The 19700-nt window shown below is 38.5% G+C and overlaps 2 protein-coding genes across 7 annotated transcripts in view; one reads left to right on the top strand and one right to left on the bottom strand.

Annotated features, from left to right (window-relative positions):
• The window catches only part of SKIC3 (SKI3 subunit of superkiller complex), a 169659-nt gene extending 150575 nt beyond the window's left edge, over positions 1-19084 (top strand). For 5 of the 6 annotated variants that reach the window (XM_028089297.2, XM_028089296.2, XM_088023398.1 and 2 more), the window contains one exon: positions 1414-5624. In XM_028089297.2, coding sequence (XP_027945098.1) covers positions 1414-1488 — 75 coding nt within the window. In that variant the 3' untranslated portion in view covers positions 1489-5624. Of the gene's footprint in view, positions 1-1413; positions 5625-16988 lie in introns of those variants that run through there. The other variant, XM_028089298.2, reaches the window with a different exon arrangement.
• FAM81B (family with sequence similarity 81 member B) overlaps positions 14359-19700 on the bottom strand; it is a 52036-nt gene continuing 46694 nt past the window's right edge. Inside the window, exons 8-10 of the mRNA XM_028089320.2 lie at positions 18063-18198; positions 16186-16381; positions 14359-14492 (exon numbers count right to left, since the gene is read on the bottom strand). Of these exons, the coding sequence (XP_027945121.2) occupies positions 14359-14492; positions 16186-16381; positions 18063-18198 (466 nt within the window). The remainder of the gene's footprint in view (positions 14493-16185; positions 16382-18062; positions 18199-19700) is intronic.

Here is a 19700-nt window from a genome sequence, read left to right as displayed (position 1 = left end):
ATCTAAAATTCTTTTTAAAAAGGTAGACTATATAAAACACATATAGGTTTAAGATTCTCATAACTTGAGCTTATAATTTATAAAATACAATGAATATTAATGAGAAGCTTTTTAAATATCTGAAGCACTTGAAATACTGTTTGCCTTTCCGTGAAACACAGCGTTAAAGAAATATTAACAAAAACAATGCTTGGAGAAAGGCATTGTAATTAACATATTGCACACCAAAAATATAGAACTTGTGTGAATGTTGGAGACGGTTTTCCGTGCTTTTCTTGCATTTCTCAGCATCCTGTGAGCAGATGACCTGACTGCTCTTTGTTCCAGACTGTCTTTTCAAGGATGTTTTTATAGTGAGCCTTGGGAGACAGACGTAAGTGTCTCCCTCCAGAGTAAAGGGTAGGCCCATTATAAAGGATTCAGGTCTCCTGGGCTCAGGGTTCCTCTCTTGTAATGCAAACCAGTATGGATGTGGGGATCTATATACTTCCATCTGGGTCACCTGTGTGAGTCTTAGGGGCCAAGGGGAATAAATGTAAATGTCTTGATCCTCACGCAGTTTGTTGTACCATGAGTGGTAAAGACCTTTGTCTCTGACCCAGGAGAACCGTGTCTTTTGGCAGTATCCATGAAACTGTGCAGGCTAACTTGTTGGCTTGCAAGTAGAGCAAAATCTCAGACCCTTCACGGTGTTCGAAAATGAACAACCAAAAAGTTTTAGTAGTCGAATGAGCAACCGAAATGAAATCTTATGGTTTGTGGAATTGGTGAAAACCTTGCAAAGCTTCTTGATAGAGCCTCGAATCTAGAACCTCAGTTCTAAGCTATGGTTTTAAAGGAGAGAAATATCGGGGCACCTGGGTGGCTAAGTTGGTTAAGTGTCTGCCTTCAGCTCAGGTCATGATCCTGGAGTTCTGGGATGGAGCCCCGCATCTGGCTCCCTGCTCAACTGAGAGTCAGCCTCCTTCCTGCCCCCCAACCCCTCGCTCGTGTTTTCTTTCTCTCCTCCACTCACTCTCTTTCTCAAACAAATAAATAAAAATCTTAAAAAAAAAATAGAGGAGTATCACTTGCACAGTTCTGTGTATAAAGTGGTCTTCCGGGTAAGGGTTTAGAGATGACAGTATTATAAACAAAACCACCACTTTAATTTTATACAGTGCTGACAAAGGGTAACAGTCAAAATGTTGCATGTAAACTAATTGAGCATTTGAATAAATTGTGCTTATCTTTGATGTTGGCTTTGGCTAAACAATTTATTTCAGCAAAAATGACTGAAAAGATTGCATGTAGTCACTTTTTCTTGTGTTTGATATTGCTTGCTGCCTTTTGGCATACTTGGCTTCTATGAATTTAAATATGGTTACTGTTAATAAACAGAATACTAATGTTCCTATATGTGATTTCCCCTAGGTGCTGGTAAACAATGCCAAAATTCATGGAGATACAAGAGCATTGGAATTGAATCAGAAATTGTCCTCACAGTAACAGTATGTTATTTTATAGTAAGCAAGCAAAGAGAAAGTTATTAGAAAGAATCAATGAATCAAGACTGTTCCCCAAAGCAACATTTTAAAAAAACGTAGTTATAATCATCCATTCCTATTTCAAATCTAAAGACATTTAAGTTCTTAAGCTAGGGATTTAATTTTTCAAAAACTCGTAATATAACTTTAATTTGAAAAATATGTTTGATTTTGAGAAGCCCATAATGAAAGGAAAAAACATGATTCCCTTAGGTGTTCATCAGTAATTTGTAAACCATTCTTTTCTCCATCTTGCATTGTGCATAATAAGATGTTTTTTGTACCCCTTTATAATAAAGCCTTTATAGCCATTTTCCAAATAATATGCAAAAGCAGATTAGCACAGTGCAGAATTTTACTTCTTAAAAAATAAATTGAAAGATGTAATTTCTTCTATGAACTCTGGAGTTCAGCAGACCAACTCATAACATCTAAATAATCTTACAGCCTATTTTACTAGTGGTTCATTTCAGATTCTGTTGAAGAAGTATAATGTAAATGTTGGTGAGTTTAGACTGCTAATGGATATGTTTGTATAATTCAAAACACTCAGGTGTATGGCTGCATTAAAAAAAGTAATGGAAAATTTTGGAAAATAATGACAACAGTGTTTAATTGATCATGCAGTTTCTTCAATTATGACGAAAAGACTTGAACTTTCTGAAATAAGAAAGAACATAGTGTCTTATTTTCTTTATAGTATTAATATCAGATATAATTTCTAAGTTTCAAATTTTAAAACTTGAAAGCACGTTACGTATTTTAGTTTTTCCAAAAAACCTTTTATATATCTGAAACAACTGTATGTTGCTTACTTTGGATTTGTGGTTTTAAAAAATATTTTCAGATATTTACATATACTATTTGTTGTATGAAAATGTGTGGTTGTACAATTTATGTATGCAGTTTTTCTAAATCAGCTTTATGGTGTTATTTTGTGAGATAATATAAATTGATAATATTCTGTAATTAAATTTTGCTCCAAAGGTTAATCTATTGAACTAACTATAATTTGGTGAATTCCCAAATTTGGCTGAATATTATCCTCATTCAGACCTATGCAATCAGAATCTTTAAGGATAAGGGCCTAGGACTCTGCATGATAAAGGCATGCCTAAGAGATTCTAATGTTGATTCAGGTTGGTGAACCACTGGATTAATCCAATAATGATTATTCCCTTTACTTTTTTCTTTAAAAGAATCAAGCACTTGCCATTCTCTGCCCATTTCTTCCTTATCTTCACAACTGTCCAACTGAATCAGTGCTTTTGACAGCCTGTCCCACAGACTTAGCCAGAGATGAGCTGCAAAAGGTTGCCTGTGCCTCTCTGGTGCCCGTGGCCTCCTCCTTCCTCTGGAAAGCACTTTAGCCTTTACCCCAGAATGGCCTGGATCTATCTGCTTCAATGCTTATGAGTCAGTTCTTGTTTTCCATCTGCTTTCTGGGGTGTCACTTACTTCACAAGGTTACTTTCTCCTGCAGTGTGGACTTGATTAGTCTTTGCTCCAGGCCTGTAGCCAGGGAGTGACCTTTTGACTAAGTTGCCTAGTTCTGGCCTCTGAGAACCTCAGACCCAGGTTTTCTAGAAAGGAAAGTTCGAAAACATGATAGTTAATACCATCTCAGGTAATTCTTTTTGCATGGATGTACACACATCCTGTCTTTTCTTTGTTCTCTTAAGACTACTGCCCAGTTACTGTGAGGCTCCAATCATAAATGTATGAGTTTTACAGAGCTTACTTAATGCCAGACCTTTGCTAAATGTTTTGAACATTGTCATTTAATCTTAGTAAGTAAAGGAAAATAGTGCTAAACACTATGCTTAAAGCAAAGAAAAACATGAAATGGAATCGGTGTTATCAGATTCTAGGAACTTTAAAGTAGCCAAAAGTTCCCTTCATTTTATATGTAAGTTTAGAGAAATTACATTAGAAGTTATTTCCAGAAGTGTCAATATTTAGCATTCATCTTAGGTATTTCCTTATTTGAGAATTATAGTGCATTTTTGCTAATTTTTATCTACCTTTTGGCTCTTATTAATTAATTAGATATTTATAGTCCAGCTAGACATCTGATAATCATTTTCTGTGGGAAACGTATATTTCAGCTTATGAGTAAACTTTTAGAACACAATCTACTTGTTTGGGATCACTTGTCCTATCTCTAAAATGTCCCTTTCATTAATTTCTGGTCAGGATAAAAAAAAAAACGCCTTAGTTTAAAATGCCGTGCTCTTTTTTCAGTTTGAAATGAAACTTCCTTTAATTTGGGAATCTACACAGAACAGCATTGGACAGAAATTCTCGGGTTCTCCATTAAGGGAATTAAAAGATATGGTTACCTAAACTAACATAAAAAAAAAAAAAACTACTCTGAAACATTGGGTAAATATTTACTGATGTGTAATATATGAATATGAAAAGATACATGTTTGGTTGCTTCATAGAAAAGCTTGATACTTGTTTTGGGGACATTTTATAGGAACACAAAAATGAAGTATATTTTATGTATGAATCAGAGGGACTTGCAGATCTATTTCAGTTTTTGCACACTTTAAAAAATGTGGAACTTTGTTTTGGCCATAGTTGACCCTTGTCTCTCTACAGGTCTTCCTTTTTTTCACTTTAGTTGCTAATGGATGGATAGAAAGCTTCTCGGACGCCCATGTGTAGACTCAGCTGCTGGTTATAAACTGACCGTCAATTTGCAGGAGAGGTTTTTTGGTTTTGTTTTGTTTTTTACATTAGAAAGATAAAAGTACAGGATTTTCTTCCCATATCTGTATTTTTAAAGACTTTTTATACAGAGAAGATAAAAAGTCAGAAAATTCCCTTATTTAGAGTATATACCTTATTTTTGGTTTTGAAAATAGAGTCACTTAAGATCTGTTGCACTGAAAATCCACTCAAGGTGTCTAGCTGTCCCTTTGCTATATAATAATGGGTTTTTCCTCTTTTGGGCTGACTAAAATAGGAACTTTTTGAATAGCAGGGTTTTAAATTCTAATGTACCTAAAAAATATCCTATACAACTATAATTTTTTAAAATAAATGCTAAATTATCTTTAGACCTCAGAATGTTTTGAGGGAACTTAAGAATAGGATCTCTTTAACAAAGAGCTGTTATGAAACATTTGAAATCCTTTTTTCTTTTATTTTCAATTTAGAATTGAAAATACCTATTTGTTTTAGTGAAGGGATATGATGCCAGGAGACAGATAATTAAAATTGGAGTATCCCTTGGAAAAGGGGTTGGGTTTCATAGTACATCACCGGAGTATTGAAATAATTTGCATGTCATCATCTCTCCTGAGTTTGAATCAGTACAAAAGTTCATTTGGGCTACATACTTCCCCTGTATATAGTACCTATTATAAAAACATATATAAATTATTAATTTTTCTGAAGAGAAGATGGGCACTAAAAAAATGTTTATCTTGCTATTTCTGCTTATATGGGAGGCAGAATAATGGTTCCCCAAACTTGTCATGCCCTAATTACCAGAACTTGTGAATATGTGGCTAAGGGGCTATGCAAGTGTGACCTTGACATGGAGAGATTATCCTGGATTATTTGAATCGACCCAATTTAATCACAGAAGTACTTAAATGTGGAGACCCTTTCTGAGAGTGACAGTGGAAGGTCAGAGGTTCGACTTTGCTGACTTTGAAGTTGGAGGAAGGTGGTTCCAGCCGTGGAATAAAGGCAGGCTCTAGAAACTGGAAAAAGCAAGGCAACTTTTTTTCCAGTGGAGTTCCCAGAAAGGAATGTAGCCCCACTGGCACCTTGACTGTAACCTGCTGAGACCTGTGTTGGACATCTGACTTATACAGAGCTGTAAGATAATAAATTTACATTGTTCTTAAGCCACTAAGTTTGTGGCAATTTGGTATGGCAGCATAGAAAATGAGGGCATTGCTCTCTGTGTATATTGTTAAAATGGATACACATTCCTTTGAAGTTGGATTTCACTAGATCACTGAAATTGGGGATTATCATCTTAATTGTTGCCCAAAAAGGGGTCATCAGATAAAGATGATGAGTTATCAAAATGGTTACTGTGAAAATAAAATGTCATAAGTATTTGACTCTTAAGAATATGTGGCTGTTTATTTCTGTAACAGTATCTGAAGTATTCTCACTTAACATGCTGCTTGCAGCACAGTATCACCATATAGTTGATCAAGTACTTCACTCTCATTCTCTTTAAAAGAACTGCATTAAATTATACTCACAAAACCTAAGTAGTGTGTTTCAATCTGGGTTTCAATATTTAATGGGTATGTAAGTGGATAAGTCTTATGTCTTGGCCTTTAATTTTTATATAAATATGTAAAGTCAGGGCCTTGAGCTAGATTTCTAATGGCAGCATTCTGTTATTCTAAGGTCACCAAGGTTTTCTAGGTCCAAAATGAGCTGGAGCAAAATACTGAAACTGCTTGGTGCAGCACCTGTGAAGCAGCAACTCTGGTTTCCACTAAAAAGGGGGCCCCTCTTGTGCTTACAAACCTAAGGGAGAACTCCTTTCCAAAGAGGCCTCCACTGTAAAAAAAAAAAAAAAAAAAAAAGTAGTTAATCAGTTGTAGGTATTAAGACTCTAAAAAGGAAAGTAAACCTACACTCAGGGGAATATTGTAATGGAAAACAGCATCTATGAATGGTTGAGTGTAATTACATGTGCCGTCTACGTGCCAAATAGACTTCATACAGAAAGAGCACCACAGTATATGAAATAAGCACATTGTTTGATTATCTGACTCCCATGTGGCTTAAGTAACTTGAGTTCCTAAGACCCTGCCTTTTAAAATGCCATTTCCTCCCCTTTGATCATACAAAATTATGGTGGTTGCTTTCTCTATGGAGAAAATATGCCACATAGTTTATTATCAGGCACATGATAATAAACTGTGTGGCACATTTTTTAGGAAAAACCAGTATATACAGGTTTTAAAGTTCTAATCTTAATTTTTCTGTTTAATAGATCAAGAAATAGTATACAAATAGTCTTTACAAAAAGATTATTTGCTGGCTTCAAAAGTTTGGAAATTAGCCTAAAAAGTCAGGTGGTGTGGAAAAAAAAGATATGGTTATAGGTTCTATCTTTGCAGACTGAGTTATGTGTTTCTGGGCACAAGAGAAAAGCCAGATGGAGCAGAAGATTTTTCGTGTGCAAAGAAGGAGATTAGAGAGAAAATATACTGCTGAGAAGGCAAATTTATATTGTCATGAGCAGCTTCATTGTTTATTTCTGAATTGCTGGAGGCCAACCCCATAGTGCCTCAGAACAAGTTTTATTTATATATGGTTGGAAGGCTTCTCTATCTAAGGACGAGGCTCAGAATGACTTATTAACTCACTAGAACCAGATTTATGATAAGCAGTGGTGAATACTTTGTGAACATTGGAAAATATGTAGGCAGGAATAAGCTTTCGCGCAAGTAGCTTCTAACAAAGCCAAATAAAACCCGCCATTGCAGAGCATTTTGGCACTGTCACTTGCTTCAGCGGAGGAGCTTTCTGTGCTGATGAGGTGGCAATCATTGCCCACCAGGGCTTTAGCAACTAAGCATGCACGGGCAGGGATAGATAGAGTGCCTGCTGTGTGCCAGGCTCTTCACACTTAACCTCGTTTAAGTCTCACGTCCTTTTTTACAGTAGATGCTATCCTCATTTTACAGACCTCACGCCCCCAAAAAAGGAAGCTCAGAGAGATTACTATTCTCTCTATTCTTAAGTAAATAGAATTCCAGTACTATTGTCTGATTTTGTTAATAACTGCTGACACCTCAAATGTCAATGAGTTGAAGTATGTGTCTTTGGGACAGACTCAGTTATCCTGCCAAATTGTATTCTGATACTGCCATTTACCTAGTGCACTATCTGAATTCTAGAAAGAACCTAGGAGGCAGGAAACTCCTCCAAAAGACTAACTTGGCAAATTTATTTTTCCCCCCAGCTTTACTTGCAAATTTAAACCTATGCAATGATGAGGAGTACTCCACCCTTGTCCGATTTTGAACTTAATAGAAACTGAGACCAGCAGTGAGCTAATTGTTTCATTTAGTCCTTGATAACATCACAGGGGCCAAACTTTGGTTTCCTCTTTGGCATTATTAATCTCTCTTCCATGAACTTTCTTTTGGTCCTCCACATGTCTTAGGTACCTAGCACTTTCTTAGTTTTTAAAGACCTTATTTTACTTATCAACTAATCTCTGCAGAGGAGGTAATCAATAGAAGCTCCTGGTTGTGTTTTTGTTCCTTTCTGAGGGTTTTATGTTGGTGTTGTGAATACTTAAAAGCCTTTAAGTGCTAAGCAATGGAATTTAGGCATAAGGACTAGATAGATTCTTTGATATAGGAGTTGTTCTGAGTTGCAGAAGTAGGTCTGTCCACCACCATTCACTGTCTCCAAAAAGGCCCCACACACTTGAAGTCCATCCCTGAATGTCTCCCTTGTGAAAGCAGTGCATTATTTTTTGGAAAAGCATCTGACAGTTGGATGCTTTTCCAAAGCATCCAATGACTTTGACCTAATGGCTTTTGCGTTTGCTTTGATGGCCAGAACTTACAGAGGAAATATGCTTCACTGCATGTTGGCATCAGCATCTTGTCCCGTTCCAGTCAGTGTCTGTAAGGTTTCTTCATTATGTTAGCCTCCCTCCCCAGAGATAAGAGAAAGAAATGCTTTTAACGCAGAGGAATACTTGTTCATTATAATTTTGTTCCAGGAGAAATCTGTATTTTGTACTTCTTTTTGCTTTGATCCATTGCTAGATTATTGCAAACCAAAGTATTTCTTCTCATACATAGTGAAAGGACCTTTATAAACTCAAGTATTTTTAGACACTAATCTGAATCAGAGTTGATTGAAAGAGTACCATGGAACTTGTCTTTCCCATCAAAATTAAAAGCTCTGTTTATTATTATTACTAATCAGTACCAATTATCAAGCACTGTACCCACTATTTATCAGATACTACATTAGATGGTCTACATATATTTAGAGAAATAATACAGTAGAATATTTAAGAGCTCTTCTCTGGACTAATGAGTTCAAATTCTGGCTGCACCTCTGATTAGCAGTCTAACCTAACAAAAATTACCTAATCTCTCTGTGTCTTAATAGTAGACATCTCTTTGGAGGATTAAATGAGTTAATCGAGGTAAAGTGCTTAGAGAAGTCTTTGATAACAAGGTAGGTATATTATTATCCCCATTTTAAGGGAGGAAACTAAGACTCCAAAGTTAGAGAATATATCCAAAGTCATACAGATAGTGACTGGTGGCACACTGGTTTTAAACTAAGATCTGTCAGACCTCAAAACTACTCAAGACTTCTCAGCATAGATGTTTATTTTTCTGTTTTCTCAGTTTGTGTCTTTTGGGACTGTAAAAGAGGACCTGGTTTCTGACATACTGCTGATCACATCAATCATTTTTTACTCACACCATTTATCACATGTGTAAAATAGCTCTGAAAATGAAGTAGCAGAAACAAGGAATGGGTTTATGGAAAATTTAGTCTGGGAAGTTACAAAATTTCATGACTGTATATTAAGGGAAAGATCTGAAATAAAAAATCTTTACTACAAATGAGTGTGACCTTAATCTGGAGAGGAAATGCCAAACTGGGCAGGGGCCAAAACAGTCTAATATTTTTCCTGACAACAATTCTGCCTCTCCCTGGGAGAGCTCAGCACGCTTTCTGCATCTGAGAAGATGCAACACTTTTTTTTTTTTTAATGGCTGGAAGGGGAAAGCATTTACAACTGTTCTCCTACTGAATTGTGTAATGTACCCACTTTTGGACAGGGTCCTCTTCAATAGGTGGGGATTTAATGCTGGGTCTGAAAGCATTACTGGAAGAACTCCAACTTGATACCATCTGCTAGCAGGAACTCACAGGGAAGTCTGAAATCCTCAAAAGATGATACTTCCTCTCCTACTTCACTGTCACTGTCCTCAGATAGTCACCTAGAAACTTCTAGGTTCCTCCTTTGCCTGTCCCTTCAGTGTCTGTGTCCTCAGGGATTTCCCATGGTCTCTGTTTCTCACAGTGGTCTTCATGTCCTTCACTCCCACCCCTCCCAACCCCAGGCGGTCTCTTCCTTCTTCATCCATAAGTCCAATTCCTGTTTCCATGCTAGATCTTCAGTTTAGATTTCTCTCATGCTCCAGGTCATATTTCGCAATCACTGCTAGATACCTCTACTTGGACATCCCATTGATACTTCAAAATCAATTAGTTTAAAACTGAGCTCATTATCTACACTCTTCTCCATCATCTCCCTCTTTTCCCATCCAAATTTGCTTCCCACGCTGTGTCTGTAATCTGTTCCCCACACTACAGCCAGAGGGATTTCTTTAAAATGCAAATCTGATAATGTCACTCTCCTATTTAAAATCCTTCAGAGCTACTCTGGGTCTTGACGATAAAGCCCAAGTTCCTCAACAAGAGTTATAAAGCCCTTTGTGATCAGACACCCTGCTCTCCCTAATCTCTCCAGCCTTCTTTTCATTATTTACCTCCTCAAACCTTCTCTCCCATCTCCTATGGCATACCCTTCAGGTTCTGACCATATCTTGCATTTCCTGGCATGTGTTCCATTCTCTTGGCCTCTGGGCCTTTGCCCATGCTGCTGTACCTCCCTGAGCTCTGGCCTCTACCAACCATGGCCCTTTCCCTTGGCTAATGTCTGCTAATACTGTAGAGGTCTCAATTTAGATATCCCTTCTTCTGGAAGACCCCTTTGCTTTATTTCCCATGTTTTCCTAAATGCCGCTCTCAGGTGCTCCATCACACTCTTCACTTGCCCATGTGTTTGAAAGTTTAATTATTGGTCTTTTCCACTAGACTATAAGTTCCCTAAGCAGGGTTCATATTTAGTTTGCTCAATATGGTATTCCCAATGCCTAGCACCTGAATGAATAGAGGCTGCAAAGATGTAAAAAGTAATATCTCACAGAAGTTTGGAGACCCCCTTCCAAAGGTAAAAACACAGATACGTGTATTATAGATCAAGTTTCCCATTGGTGTTTTTGGGTGCTACTTGCTGCTATCATGGGTGATACCAACACCAGTAAGCAGACACTTGTGTCTGTAGAAGGGAAAGCTGCTAATGTCCAGGGAATTCTGGGGATGCTTTTTCTTTGACCTTGGGCCTTATTGCTCTCCTATCCGGTGGTGATCATATCCACCCCACGATGGGGCTGAGAAGGTGCTTACCTTTGTAGCATAAGGTGAGGAATTTGTCCTTCATCTTCAGTGAGGAAGCAAAATCCTTTGAACATTACCATTTAGTCCTTAGTATAAATAATTTCATATGACTTTTCCCTGTCAGTGCAAGTTTTGACAAGAGGAAGGAAATGGCAGGAAACACTGGGGAGGCAGAGGGCCCTTGGACTATTCGAACCTGTTCAGATGGCGCTGGCGCCTAAACTGAGAACTCTCAGGAATGATCTAACATAGGCCTCAAGTCCACGGGGTGGATCTGCACTGGAGATTCTGTGGTGTTCAAACATCCTCTTGTATTTTTGGGAGACAAGTCCGACATTTCCCAAGGGATTAGGTGTTGATGTTTGATATAGAATAAAGTGCCATGCATCTGAGTTTCTCTAGGGGGATTGTTTGTCCTAGTCATCTTTTTGGATCCATGGCAAAATATATACAAAGGGAGGGAGGCCCAGAGCAGAGGTGAATTTGTGGTGAAATGACAGCTCTCAAGCTCCAGGACCCCTCACTTACTGAGCCCTAGCCACATGTTTGCACGGTTGATGGAAAATTTGCAGAAGTAAGGCATTTTAATGACAATAAGACCATTGATTAAGATCATTGTCTCCACTCCCCTTTCTGTTGATATCAGGTACCCCTGGAGTGGCTATGGCCAGCTTTGGATCCAGCAAAAGAGAAGTTGACTTGGGGATATATTTGGGTTAGAGGGATATGTTTATGTTGTTCATGATCACTTCTGGATGGAGGTAGGTTGTGGCTGTCCTGAAGTAGCCGTGGCTTTCAGGAATGTTCCTACAGACTTTGGCGCCAATTCATCAGGACAGTACATTAACAATAAATCAAAATTGTATAAGCTTTAGGCCCTACAAAACCCCGATCCACCTTCTCTCTAGGCATAGCTCTCAGGTCATCTAGAGCCTAAGCAAACCTGTGAAGACCCCAACTTGGGATTCCAAGCAAGAACACTTACAGAAGACTCTTTGATTCCCCTCCTACCCTCTGCTATTACATTCACTTCTACATGGTACTACCCTGTCACCACCAATGAGAGAGATCCATTCTGCAGAGCCTTTGGCTTGATCCTACACTATTATTTGAACTACAATTCAGAGCATTTTTACTTATAAGGAAAGAAGAACTGTAGAGTAAAAAATGGGTATGAATGAGATGATGTGGCTCTTGGTCTGTATGAATTTCTAATTTAACCCTTCCTATAACCACTTACTTGGTTCATTACAAAGAGTTACTACTTCAGCCTAGTAGTATATTTGCTATGGTGGTGATTTTTTTAAAATACATTTTTACTGGAAACAAAAATATAATCTAAAAACATTCTTATGTAGAAAACAAAATTCTTCATAATCCAGTCACTGCTAACGTTTGTTATAAATTCCTACTTTTTTGCATACTATACAGTATACATATTCTGTTTAACATATTTCAAAGTATTTTTTGACACAATTGGGATCGTATTCATGTTGTAACTTGCTTTTTTCACCTATCAGTGTATCTTGGATATCTTTTTGTGTTCTTTTTAAGGGTTGGAGAGCATTTTTATCTGGTGATATCATTAATTTAGTCACTTCCTAATATTTAGGTTATTTTCAGGCTTTTTGTTTTATTTTTACTAAAACAAATGGTGCTGTAATGAGTATCCTTGGTCATTTATCTTTGCACATTTTGAAAGGTTCTTTATTCTGTGTAATATAATTTTTGAATTTTTTTGTAAATTTCGAATAGTAAAATTCCAGGGTCAAAGAATAAATATATTTTAAAATATTAATAGATGTTTCCAAATTGCTCTCTTACTCATTGTACCAATTTATAGGCTCACCAGTAATATAGGAGTGCACATTTCTCAACAGCCTCGTCGAATACTTTAATTTTTGGTGATCTGCAAATAGTACCTAAGGGTTCCTTTAATTTGTATTTAATAGGTTGAATGTCTTTTCATATCTTCATTTCTTACTGTATTCTTCCATGACTCGCCTGTTCATTATTATTATTTTCTTATCCACTTATAAGAGCCTTTTGTCTTAGCGTGACACTTGATTGCAAAGAATATTTGCTATTGCATTTTAAACTCTTAAATTCTGCGATGAAAATCCTTTGCAGGTACCTGGGCGGCTCAGTCGGTTAAGTGACTGCCTTCAGCTCAGGTCATGATCCTGAAGTCCCGCATCAGGCTCCCTGCTCAGCGGGGCGTCTCCTTCTCCCTCTGAGCCTCCCCCCCGCATTCTCTCTCTCTCAAATAAATAAATAAAATATTTTTTAAAAAGTCCTTTACAATATAGTCAAAGATGCTGTATGTAAATTAATAAAAACAAATGGAGAGCTTTCATATAACTAAAAAATTAGGTGGATAGTGGTCAAAAATTTATTTGGAAGGTAAGTTTGTACTTTCTTGGGGGAGAAGTTGTCAATTCTTCCTAAACCAAGGCAAGAGACTAAGTCTGAAACAATGGTCCTCTTGCCAGGTTACCAAAAGCTCTGTGATTAGAAATTAGTCTTTGGGGGTGCCTGGGTGGCTCAGTCGTTAAGCGTGTGCCTTCGACTCAGGTCATGATTCCAGGGTCCTGGGATCGAGCCCCGCATCGGGCTCCCTGCTCGGCGGGAGACCTGCTTCTCCCTCTCCCACTCCCCCTGCTTGTGTTCCTGCTCTCGCTGTCTCTCTCTCTGTCAAATAAATAAATAAAATCTTAAAAAAAAAAGAAATTAGTCTTTGTTCTAGCAGATAGTGTATGACATGAATAGCTTATTTTTATTTTTAATGACGTTACTACCTAATACCAGGCGCTACACCTAACATTTATATCTGGAAAAGTTAGAAATATTTTAATTTTATAGAAAACTAATTTGAATTTGGCCCCTAGATCGAATTATGTTGGATGTTTTTCATAGAAACTGGTGTATTCTCTTATTTTGCATGTTTGGCTCTGACTTGCTCATAGCTCTGATACATACTGAGTACAATGAATCAGTAATTTTATATGCATAGGTTAGACTTGCTATAAATACTGGGATTGTTAGAAGATAAAAGTGTCTGGATCAGAAGTTGCAGGTTGGCAGCCTGCTAGTTGTATCTGCCCTATAGATAAAGTAAATATTTTGAACTAGTTGCTAATGCTTATAAATGGTTTCATATAAAACCCGATTTCTAGTTTCTCTTGAAAAATAAAATTTGGGCACTAATGGATTATATACATATTGATAATGAACTAGAACTGCAGGCTGACTAGTCTGTTATAGACAGGGTAAGTGGTCTTCGGTTTGCCTCAGTTCCTGCCCTTCTTTTATGTTTACACCAGGCCCCTTCACTCATTGATGGACATTTTGTAGACAGCTTTTTATTGGTAGGCAAATAAAAATACAAAAAGTCATTTCTCTAAAAAATTCCTTAACTTTTTCATTAATAAGTTAATGAAGACATCATAAATTTCTTTGCTTTATTGGATTTTCTGGCACATTCATCTCCTTAAAAAGGTGGTAAGAAATACGGAAATATAAGAAGCAGTAAACACCCCAGAGATATTAACTTCTTTCCGACTTTTACCAACAAACCACTATATTGGCTGGTGAAAAAGATGACTGAAACATTTTATACCTCCTGGAGTTCCACTATTTTACGCTGTAATTTCTTTAGGTCTTTCTGTACTTTATATTTCTCTAAATCCATCTTTGTTTTCTGTATTTGTTGGAGGGAGCTGAGAGAGTCGTGAATTGATTTAAATCCTGGAAGAGATAAGAGAATAGGTACACTTAATGCATTGGAAATTTTTTTAAAAACAAAAGTTGCTAATCAGCAGTTCTGCCATAATTGGTCATCATTTAATTAAAAGCATATTAAATTCCATTAAGACCAGTCTAAAAATGTACAATAATCCATTTCTTACAAGTCATGAAGATACATTATCAGTAGTATTTCAGCTTGTGTCTGGCTTCATTGTCAAAATTTAATTCAGTTCCTCTCCTTGCCCAAATATGTTGCATAACAAAATAGTTCTATATTTCAAGAAAGAAATTTAAAATATTTTCTTCTCTCTGTGTCATTTTGATAAGAAATTTTGATCTTTTTTTTCATTCTTGTTACCAAATTGAAGATAAAGAACACAGGTGAGATTTTAAAACTTCTCAGAAAGTAACCTGTTGAGGGACCTAAGGAGTGGCCACCAGCTGTTCCCCCTGTCTTGTCTCTCTCTTATGCAAGTCTAGTCTCACTCATGACTCGAGCTACCTACCAGGCCTCCCAGACCTCCCAGACCTCGAACTTCTTAGGGTATAGCCCATTTCTTACTCATTGGGCCTTTCACGTAGTCATTTCTCAACATACTTTTGTTAAAGGCATAAAGGAGCACACCATTAATTTGGAATTCCCCTTTGCTAGAACTCCAGGTTAGTTAAATGAAGAAACAGATTACAAATTCCTTTTTAGCTCATCCCGGGGATATACTAATGGAATGAATATAATTAAACCTCTGGTGCTAAGGTAGAAAACAGGGCCCTAAAAGAAGGGTCGCATAAGTTTGAGATATGATTCCTGGCCAGATAATTCATTAGATGGATTTGGCAGTGGGAGATGGGGGGGTGGTAAGGGCAGTGTGGGTCAGATTTCCAGGCAGCAAATTTTACTTATATGCTAGGAACATCTGGCAGAATGAGACCTTAATATCTTCCCGATACACCTTCAAGGTATCTCTGTACAGGACCAAAATTTGGGAGAATTTGCATGAATTTTTTGAGAACTAGAAGACAGAAAATGAGATGGATCTTTCTTTAATGAAGGAAACTCTGGTTCCTGGTAATTCCGTCAGGATTGTGACTCAAGGCAGATGGTTGCTCCACAGCACCTATCCCATGTCCTTCCCTTTGACAAATTAGATGAGCCTTTCAAATTAATCCTCTTTGATGTTAGCTCAGCTTGACACTGCTGCCATTAGCTTCCTTAAGAAGAAAAGCAGTCATTATACTGGACTCTGTTAATTCATCTCTCTTTGTCACTTCTAAAGGTCAGGTCTCTAGTCTGACATCTGTCCAGGCTCATTACCTGCAATTCAATGAGGGACATTTGATTTCAGGTCCTAATTTCATGATCTACAGCAAGTAAGGTCTTGATCTCAAAGACTTTGCAAGTCTAACAATTCTATGATTCTATGATCTTAGTAAAAAAAGCAAAAAACAAAACAAAAAAACAACTCAGAGCCTTGGCAAGCTTGTGACACTGCCAAGTCCGAATGAAGGAAGAGAACTTGTTTACCTACCTTCCAATGGTATACTGACATTCTATGGGATATTTAGAAAAGTCAGGTTAAATACAAAAGGATATCGATAATGACAGGATTGATCCATGGCCATGAGCTCAAAGTATATAACACTGAGGGATTGGATAAGCAAGGACTAGTGTTCTTAATCAAAGGTGTCTGCTCACCTGATTGATATTCACTCTGCATTTTCTCTAATTCACCCCAGATGTGCTTTTCCAGCTGGTTCATCTTTTTGGACAGTTTATTTTCTATATGCTTTACTTTGCTTAGTTCTGCTTCCTGTTTCTCTGTGTTAATGAGATTCTCTAATTTGCTTGAAAGCTTCAGTAATTTTTCTTCCATTTTATTTTCAGATTTTTCCTATAAAAGATATCATATGATAAAACTCTGCAGAAAAGAAAACTTACATGGATTTGTATTAGTTAGCTTAGAGAATGTTTTTAACAAGTTCACTTTTCCATGTTAAACATGAAATATCTCACCAAGTTCCCTTGTAAAACTGTGTTCACAAGTGTGAGTTCATACCTTTGTTTGGCCTTGTTTGTAGTTTCTAGAATTCTGCATGTGATGGGAGAAAGAAAAGAAAGGGCTGTGGTCTTGCTGAAATGCCCTAAGGATTTGGAATTATAGTCTAATGTTTAAAGAAGTGTGGCCAAGGAAGGCGTTTTAGAAACTGCTTGACCTAGCGTCCTTGGACACGCTCCCGTTAGGTGTCCATATTCCCTCGAGCTTCCTATCTCCACGTGGACAGAGTTCAGCTAGAATAGTGATTCTTGACCCCTGTTGTCTATTCATATCACCTGGACCATCACACCACCCCCTGAAACTCTGATTTAATTGGTCCACAGTGGAGCTCAGGAATTTATCTAATTTAAAAACTCTCCAAGTGATTCTAATTGCAGTGCGGTGGGGACTCATGGGCAGCCCAAGGTTCATTAGCTGCTCTGCTCTTTCTCGCCCCCCACAGGGAATTTGCAAGCAGTTGCTGGGGGAGACTGACAGCCCTTTGGTTCTCCTGTCTTTGGCCCTGCCTGCCTGAGGGAGGTGGACTCCAGCCTCTCTCTTACTTGTGGTGGGAAGCTTCTGCCTGCAGGTGACCCTGTGGTCACCTGTTGCTGCCTAGAACTGGTGGATGAGTCTAACTTCAGGAGAACTAACAGGCCCCCTTGGCTGCACATCAGACCACACAGACTTCAATAGCCTTATCAATGATAAAGCTGTCATGGTTATCTCCATCTCTTGGACTCCTGTCTCTGTCAGCTGCCCAAAGCCCCTCTACCAGAGTTCCAGAAACATCTTATTTGAATCATCAGCAAGGCTGGCAGTCCCCGGTGACACAGATGGACCTATGCTGCCGTCCTGTGGGGGCTAGCAGCTGGCTGATTGAGCTGCCTGGAGTGGAAGGGGACTTGCCATGAACAGATTTCCCCTCCATCCTGGTAGTCTTGCCTCAAAGCTGGGGGTTCTCTACAAGTTTGGATTTGGAAAAGGAGTTTTGAAAACTTTGGTCTACTAATGGATCTTCGGAGAGGTAAACCGACTTGTCTATGGCAGAAGCTTTTCGGCTTTATTGTGTCTCTCTACAAGTTTGGATTTGGAAAAGGAGTTTTGAAAACTTTGGTCTACTAATGGATCTTCGGAGAGGTAAACCGACTTGTCTATGGCAGAAGCTTTTCGGCTTTATTGTGTCCAAGCATCACCCAGGGAGCTTGCCTAGAAGCACACATCCCCAGAGGAGGACCCAGGGGGTCTGATGCCGCTCTGGGCTGGGACCAGGAATCCGTATTTTTTTTTTTTAAAACCAACACCTCTCTTTAGGTTATTCTGTCATAGGTAGAGCACACTCAGAGGTACGGGTTCATGGAGTTGGGGAGTAGCACACAGGACCAAGAGGCAGGCCCCTTGATTCCTACCTGGGTGCAGGAAAGGTCAGTGAAGTGACTGTGAATGTCACAATGAAACTTTCAAAACCTTGACTCACTGCTAACATCCAGACAATGACCATGCAGCCGTTTACTTCATGAATAACAGAACTCCTTACTAGTTTCTCCTGTAGGAGCTTCAGACATTGATTCATATGGCCAAGGTGGTCTTTTTCATAGGTGATGAACCGGCTTTCTGTCCATTTTTGATGGTTCTTAACTTCCTCGTATAGATTATTTGAAAGTGAATTAAATCTGAGGGGAAAAATGTTTCTATTTTAATAGGTAAATTTAAACACAAAACCAAAATTTAATACTGAGAAACGCTGCAGTTTTTTTTTTTTTTTTTTCAGATGATAAGGCTCAAGATATCTAGCAAGTACTTTCGGTTTGATGTGGGAGGTGGGGGGTAAAGGGGCACATTCTGGGTCCCTGCCCTGAGCTTGCATTCAACCCAACTGCTGACAACACCCCTCCTCATACCTTAAAATACACATATACACAGGGACAGACACATAGACACACAGAAACACATGCGTCCTCCATGCAGATTTCCTCTTAGGGCCCGGGGTACATTGTGTGTGTGGAAGAAACACTGCACTAAGTCACTTGAGACGGGGCTATCCCTCTGTGGTAAGGGTCAGCAAACTGTTTCTATAAAGGGTCAGATAGTAAATATTTAAGGCATTGTGGGCCATATGGCCTCCGTGGCAACCTCTCTGTTCTAGAACGACTCGGTGCTGCCATTGCAGTGGAAGAGCAACCATATACGATACAAATAAGCATGGCTGATTTATAAGCAAATAAAGAACATGGTTGTGGTCTAATCTAAACTTTATATATGCTGAAATTTAAATGGGATATAATCACATGTCATAAAATATATATTTTTGTTAAGATTAGTAGGAAGTGTGCAAATCATTCTCAGTAGTGGGGAGGTTCGGCTAAGGGTGGTAGTTTGGGGAACCCCTGTTCTACATGGGTCACTTCCCGGCTGGGGAGGATCTGGGCCAGAGAAAAGTCACAGAGAGGGAGTGGTTAAGGGAGCTGGAAGGGAGCCCAAGAGGACTTTGGGAAAGCAGAGAGTCCCTGGGAGACCATCCTTGGTTGTCTTTTCTGTCTCAGGTGAAACTTCAATAAAGGCTCCGTCGCTTCCTGTGGGCCTCTGTGGATTCTTGGAGGGGTGGGGTGCAGGGAGGGCTTGAAGAGGTACTGAGCAAAATCAGTTGTAATAGAGGCTAAGGTGCTGGAAGTGACTGCTGACAGCGAAATGATGCACCACAGGAATATTAAATAATGGAATGAAGGGTTTTTAAAAATGGAAGTGGGTGTTATTACAGAGAGTAGAGGTTTGGAATCATATATCATCAGTTTGAAAAGTCACTGTAGAGTGGCTGAGGGTGTGAGTAGAAAGGAGAATCCACAGCTGGCATGACTGAGAACTCCGGGTCTGAGAAGGGGTGGGATGAGGGTGGGGGCTGGCAAGGGGTCTCTGTATGTTTTCTGCATGCCACTTGCTTGTAGCAAGAGGTCAATTTCAAATTGCCTTTTAGAATAGGCAGTATATTAGATAGGCAGGCGCAGTGCATGTTGTTTGCTATTGAAAATATTCAGACGACCTTACGAGTGGGTGGCTTGAAATAATCATTGCTGTAATGTTTTCAGGACAAATTATATGCAGATAATTGAGTTTGTGATATTTATCACTGGACACTGCTTAAGACATGCTGGACATATATTGCATGTGTATGCTTCTT

The sequence above is a fragment of the Eumetopias jubatus genome, unplaced genomic scaffold, assembly GCF_037043125.1.
Source record: "Eumetopias jubatus isolate StellerSeaLion01/CBP00866 unplaced genomic scaffold, mEumJub1_p1.0 scaffold_5, whole genome shotgun sequence".
NCBI lineage: Eukaryota > Metazoa > Chordata > Mammalia > Carnivora > Otariidae > Eumetopias > Eumetopias jubatus.
Note: the sequence above shows the minus strand (reverse complement) of the source record. Positions and strands in the feature narration are given on the sequence as shown.